Raw genomic sequence first — 6419 nt, 5'->3', positions numbered from 1 at the left:
CCCATGGGACTGATGCCAATTGGTCCATAGGGGAAAAAATTCCTTCCCGACTCCAAATATGGCAGTCAGAGTAGCTCCCTGTATCAACCTGAATGAAAATATATTTATCATAATATATAATTGCAAAAGAAAGAAATAAAAAGGAAATTCTTTGGCAGCTGAACTCCACTGCATTTCTTGATTCGTTGGGCCGGACTTGAAGCAATCCTGTCAAGAATAAATAGGATAGTGTCATGAAGTATGAAGCTGTTTATGTACTACTTGGCCTCACTATCATCTACCATGAATCACATAACATCTCAGGTGTTTAATAGATTTTTTACAAGAATCTTTAATGAATATAAGCTAGACACCGTCGTTTATACACTGAGGGGACTATTCAGTTACTGTTATGTTGGTCTTACCAATAGTACACCTCTTGTCCTGAAGAACAGTATATCTTCTGACCTTCTCTTCCGCTGAGCCAATGATCGGAGATCAATCCTGTTCAGAATGAATGAAAGATTTTATCAGAAAAGTAATGTAATTCAGAGTAAATAACATATGTATAAAGAACAAATATAAAACAAATAAAATTGGGCCTGTTTATCTTCGAAGTCTAGAACTTCTTCTTGGTTCTTCAGTCCTTTTAGAGAAAAAAAAGTACAATGTTATAACCAGATATTAGAAATATTCACTTTCAGATTTGTTATTTCAATTGGATGGAATAATGTTTGTGAGAGTCTGCCTCTAGTTACCTAGTAGACCTGTCTGCTGCGGGCTCAGTCTTCCTTTGGGACCGTGTGGACACTGTGGGCAAGGAGGATGTCTGTGCTCTGCAATGAAAGAGAAGAATGCTATCATACCAGAAGTGATTCATTAGCGAAGTACAATTTTACTTTTTGACAATGTATCCAACCTTGAAGTAAATTCAGCATCATCCGAATCACTTAGGCTCTCCTCTGTGGTGCTGCCTATTAACTGTAGAATCCAATCATCTTCCTCCTGGCTAGCCTGATTTTCCTCTGCATTGAAATCCCTTTGTAGGAAACATAAAATACCAATAAATTAGCAATACACTCTTGCTATCAGGTACATAGAGTAACATAACTTAATGCATTGGCTATAATTTAGCTTGACAATAAATGCCCAGTATACTTACCGGATAGAGCTGCCTCCTTCTTCTTCAGGCTGCCTCCTCTTCTGGTTCCTGGTCACCACGCCGATCATATCCTCGCCGCCTTCTTCATCCGATTTACGCAGGTCTTCTACATCCAAGTTGCTTTTTAAGAAACATACAAAGGACAAATTAATTAGTAATAATTAGTACTCAGTCTCCTTCCACATGCCAATAAATGAGTAATATAGTGACCTGCTAGAGCTGCTTCCTCCTGCTTCAAGCTCACTCTCCCTGGTTGACAAGTCCATCCTCTCTTCTCTGACATCTTCCTCTTGTGGAAATGGGCCATCTTCATCTTCGCTGTCCTGGTCTTCTACATCCATGTATCTTCTTAACAAGCATAAAAACACAAGCAAATGAGTAAAATCATACTGGCAAACAGGTGCCCAGACACGGTGTATTGGGTCTCATGACAATCAATGCATGGAATAGTTACCTGCTAGAGCTGCTTCCTCTTGTTTCAGGCTGTCTCCTTTTCTGGGATCTGGTAGTCACGCCGATCGGACTGTCACCATCAAGCTGCATGGTCTGGTCGTCTTCATTGTGCTCTTCCTGCTCTTCTTCATCTGTGATTCTGGTTATCAAGCATATAAAACATTAATGACTCAGCAAGCCATTCTGTAGAACATATATTATGTTTGCTCACAGTACCTTGAGGTGCTGGGTCGGGGTTGATCGCTGGCGCCTTGCCCTGCCTGCACTACCAGAGAGTAGGCATGGCAGATGTCCTCCAAAGTCTTCTCCCTATAATTCCTTTCGGCTGTCAGATTTGTATGTGCCAAATATTTAGCAAAAAGGCACTTCTCTGAGTCCGAATAATTAGGCATTGTCCAAGTCTCACACACCCTCCGGACTAGTTGGCTGGTGATGCTGGGGAGTTCGAATCTAGAAGTACAAAAACAGATGGTAAATACACAGTATATGGCACTAAACTTACAATGAGTCTACGCAAATTGCATTTTGTGAATCTTACTTTTCGTGGTACCGCCTGATATCATTGGAGACATTGTGGATGGCCTTTCCACTAGTTGAAACAAAAAATGAGTCGTTGGTTGACTTACGGAGTATCAACTTAGGCCTCACTTTTTCAAAGTAGCACTCAAACCACTGGGGAAAAGAAGAGGACAGTGAAAAAGAAGAAAAACAATGAACCATCTTATTTCCACAATTCCAATAACCTGTAGCCTTTAAAAAGTTACCTTTTCTTCCTCCTTGTTTAGCACAAACGTAGCTACTTGTTGGGTCGCTGTCTTGTGCGTCTTCACGCCAATTATGACAAGCTCCTCCCCTCTATAGGTGTGAGAGATGCGATCTCTCCATTCTGAGACCTAAGATTAAAAGTGTTTGGAAAATTTCATAGAAAATCAAAGCTAAAACAACATTGCAGAGTGAGGATGAGAATGGCACTCACTGTCATATTGGCCACAACCCCAGGACGCTGAAGATGTTTCAGAACAAGGAGGGCCTCCAAATAATAAATAATGTCGAGCTGTGAACTCATATCGCAGCTACCAGCCTGGACGGCTCCTATGGACTGGAGGAAAGAGGGCTTTGCTACTGATAGGAGCCTGCGGCAATCATCTGGGCTCTTTGTGGTAGTGATCAATGCTTGGTACCTACAAATGAAATGCATATGATATTTATATATAAAATACACAAGATATCACTATACAAAATAAAATGCATCATATATTAGACTCACCGCTTGCTGACAACTTCTTTAGATATGCCCTTTGACAGCCGCTTTTGAATGTCTTCGGTCACATCCTTAAAAAATTCGCAGGACTTATAAAGTCTGGGATGTTCTGAAAAAAGGTTGGTGGCCCTAAGCTGATAGGTCATGAACCTCCTGACATGCTTCAAGTAGTTGAAGACAGTCTGGTTGGCCAAGTTCAATTCCCTCAGCTTGGTGAAAAATGCGTTGGCCTTCTGCACATCTTTGACGAACTCCAGATTGACAGCCTTTGGATTCATAAAAAATAGAAATCTGGAGACATCTTCCACCTCTTGGCTGTAGTTGGTCACATTTAATGTGTCAGCCAAGTAAGAAGCAAAGCCCTTGAGAATGGGATGATCCAAAGAGTGGCGGCGGTATAAGCCTGCAGCCTTCATCCTCAGTCTTACATCCGAAGTCCAATTTGTCTGTAGGTGTCTAAAATTCAGAACATAAGGTTACATTTAACACAATCTGTCACGTACACACATATAAAAAGGAAGATGAAACCTCAAGTCACTGACCTCTGAGTGTGGCTATACATAGGTAGGTCATCTTCGCTTTCATCCTCTTCTCTTCTAGATGGTTCTTGATCCCTCTGGTCATGGTCATCTCCTGGTCCTTCTTGGTCCCTCTGGTCATGGTCATCTCCTGGTCCTTCTTGGTCCCTCTGGTCATGGTCATCTCCTGGTCCTTCTTGGTCCCTCTGGTCATGGTCATCTCCTGGTTCTTCTTGGTCATCCATCTCCATTAGAGCTGGGACATCCTCCATGTCTGGTTCAGATGGCTGTTCCGGTTCAGGTTGGGGCACTGTGGAGGTGGCAGCAGGCACTGAGGTAGACGATGTCCCTTGCCTAAAATTTATAATAAAATATAAAATATGAATAGGGATACCATATTGAAAGAGACAATTAGCAGACAGAGATAGCACATACCTGCTTGGAGTTGGCTTACTGATTATTACAAATCCTCTGTCCTCCAGAAAGGGGACTACATTCTCTAGAGATCCCAGAGACATTATGTCCGGATAATAAATGGCTGTGCCCTTGGCTGCTATAGACATGAGTTGTTTCCTGGCCAATTTTAATGCAGCTTTCCTCTCCTGTTCTGTGTTGAGCCGCATGCACTTTCTTTTAAGATGTGTTGAAAGTATCTTATCAGGTCTGCAGCAGACGGGGCAGGTCAAGGGAGTTCTGTTAAGACTGTTTAAAAACAGATACAATCATTAAAATATGCTTTTTATGTAGGTTACATATGATATTACTGTATAAAATAAGATTTTAGACTTTTACAAGCAACACTATGTTCCAGTGTCACTTCATTTACATACAATCGTAATCCAATCAGTGAGGCTCCATGTGACCATCCTTTGTTGGGGGTTGTATGGAAGAGCACAACTAAAACCAACTGGAATATGTGCTATACATATGTGATATAATATTATACATACTATATATACACTATATGATATAAATAGTATATAACATTACACAGTATGTAGTAATAAAATAACCTTAGTCTATCTATAAATACAGCTCGTGATAAAACACAGCGTCTGTACTTACATTCTGGATGCAGACTCCATGCTTGTCCAATGTAGATACAAAAAAAGGAAAATTAATTCCTCAAAAGAAGCAAATAAAAAAAATACAATAATAAAAGTAAAAATAAACTAGCAATAAAGCTTGGTGACTGCTTTCAAGTGGCAAATTCACCAAAAAAAACTACAAACTTCACTGCAGTAGTAGAAAAAATAAGGGAAACAAATTCCTCAAAAGAAGCAAAAATGCTGTAAGAAAAATGGAAATAAAATAGCAAATGCTTGTAAAGCACAAAGGAAGTTTAGTGACTGCTCTCTATGAGAAAAATCTCTAAACTGAAACCCATCCCCCACTGCACTCACTGTAACAATGTAGGTAGGGGGGGGGTCTCCTAGATAAAGATAAGTTGGTTACCTGTGTTACGGTTATCTTACAGTCAGCACTGCCATCTTGTGGCGATTTATCAGAATACAACACCAGAAAATGTTTGCACTCCTAAACCTACTTTACTATCCTCATGGTGTGTAATGAACTTTTTACTTTTTTATTGAAGTTTTATGTTGATTTATATTCATAATTAATTAACTGTTTTATAGTTTTCATGGTTGCTCACTGTTTTAACAAGTCTGTTTTAACAAGTTTTTCACTGTGATTTATTAAACTGTATATACTGTGTTATAATGTTTATTACAATTTTATAATCATTAAATAAACAATATTATTTCTTTAACATTTTGTTCTTGTGCATTTCAATAGCATTTCTTAGGGTATTTAAGGCTTGGTAGGCCTTTTGGAAGCAGTGAGTGGTGTACATCGAGGGGCTGGTAGTTAGCGTCATGGGTGTTGCGGCCTACCACCCCATCGAGTTATTTCAGGCCTGGTAGAGTACCCAATGTAGATGATTCCAAATTATGTCTAAGTTTCAACTCAGCCTCTGAAAACAGTGAGTGGTGTACATCGAGGGGCTGGTAGTAAGCGTCATGGGTGTTGCGGCCTACCACCCCATCGAGTTATTTCAGGCCTGGTAGAGTACCCAAATGAGTGGTGTACATCGAGGGGCTGGTAGTTAGCGTCATGGGTGTTGCGGCCTACCACCCCATCGAGTTATTTCAGGCCTGGTAGAGTACCCAATGTAGATGATTCCAAATTGTGTCTAAGTTTCATCTCAGCCTCTGAAAACAGTGAGTGGTGTACATCGAGGGGCTGGTAGTAAGCGTCATGGGTGTTGCGGCCTACCACCCCATCGAGTTATTTCAGGCTAGGTAGAGTACCTAAATGAGTGGTGTACATCGAGGGGCTGGTAGTTAGCGTCATGGGTGTTGCGGCCTACCACCCCATCGAGTTATTTCAGGCCTGGTAGAGTACCCAATGTAGATGATTCCAAATTATGTCTAAGTTTCATCTCAGCCTCTGAAAAAAGTGAGTGGTGTACATCGAGGGGCTGGTAGTAAGCGTCATGGGTGTTGCGGCCTACCACCCCATCGAGTTATTTCAGGCTAGGTAGAGTACCCAAATGAGTGGTGTACATCGAGGGGCTGGTAGTTAGCGTCATGGGTGTTGCGGCCTACCACCCCATCGAGTTATTTCAGGCCTGGTAGAGTACCCAATGTAGATGATTCCAAATTGTGTCTAAGTTTCATCTCAGCCTCTGGTAACAGTGAATGGTGTACATCGAGGGGGTGGTAGTTCACACCATGGGTGGTGCACACTACCACCCCCTCGGGTTATTTCAGCCTGGGTAGAGTACCCAATGTAGATGATTCCAAATTGTATCTAAGTTTCATCTCAGCCTCTGGTAACAGTGAATGGTGTACATCGAGGGGGTGGTAGTTCACACCATGGGTGGTGCACACTACCACCCCCTCGGGTTATTTCAGGCTGGGTAGAGTACCCAATGTAGATGATTCCAAATTGTATCTAAGTTTCATCTCAGCCTCTGGTAACAGTGAATGGTGTACATCGAGGGGGTGGTAGTTCACACCATGGGTGGTGCACACTACCACCC

The 6419-nt window shown here is 41.5% G+C and overlaps 1 protein-coding gene across 1 annotated transcript in view; it reads right to left on the bottom strand.

The window, feature by feature from the left end:
* The window catches only part of LOC140108882 (uncharacterized), a 4797-nt gene extending 67 nt beyond the window's left edge, over positions 1–4730 (bottom strand). Inside the window, exons 1-15 of the mRNA XM_072131990.1 lie at positions 4439–4730; positions 3809–4075; positions 3398–3727; positions 2862–3311; positions 2571–2775; positions 2359–2487; positions 2133–2266; positions 1811–2044; positions 1596–1733; positions 1352–1489; positions 1142–1261; positions 899–1018; positions 738–815; positions 405–625; positions 1–207 (exon numbers count right to left, since the gene is read on the bottom strand). The exon at positions 1–207 is cut by the window's left edge and continues 67 nt beyond it. Coding sequence (XP_071988091.1) covers positions 586–625; positions 738–815; positions 899–1018; positions 1142–1261; positions 1352–1489; positions 1596–1733; positions 1811–2044; positions 2133–2266; positions 2359–2487; positions 2571–2775; positions 2862–3311; positions 3398–3727; positions 3809–4075; positions 4439–4458 — 2403 coding nt within the window. The 5' untranslated portion in view covers positions 4459–4730 and the 3' untranslated portion in view covers positions 1–207; positions 405–585. The remainder of the gene's footprint in view (positions 208–404; positions 626–737; positions 816–898; positions 1019–1141; positions 1262–1351; positions 1490–1595; positions 1734–1810; positions 2045–2132; positions 2267–2358; positions 2488–2570; positions 2776–2861; positions 3312–3397; positions 3728–3808; positions 4076–4438) is intronic.
* Between the last annotated feature and the right edge of the window lie 1689 nt (positions 4731–6419).

The sequence above is a fragment of the Engystomops pustulosus genome, unplaced genomic scaffold, assembly GCF_040894005.1.
Source record: "Engystomops pustulosus unplaced genomic scaffold, aEngPut4.maternal MAT_SCAFFOLD_194, whole genome shotgun sequence".
Lineage (NCBI taxonomy): Eukaryota > Metazoa > Chordata > Amphibia > Anura > Leptodactylidae > Engystomops > Engystomops pustulosus.
The sequence above is the reverse complement of the archived record's forward strand: the minus strand, read 5'-3'. Positions and strand labels throughout refer to the sequence as shown.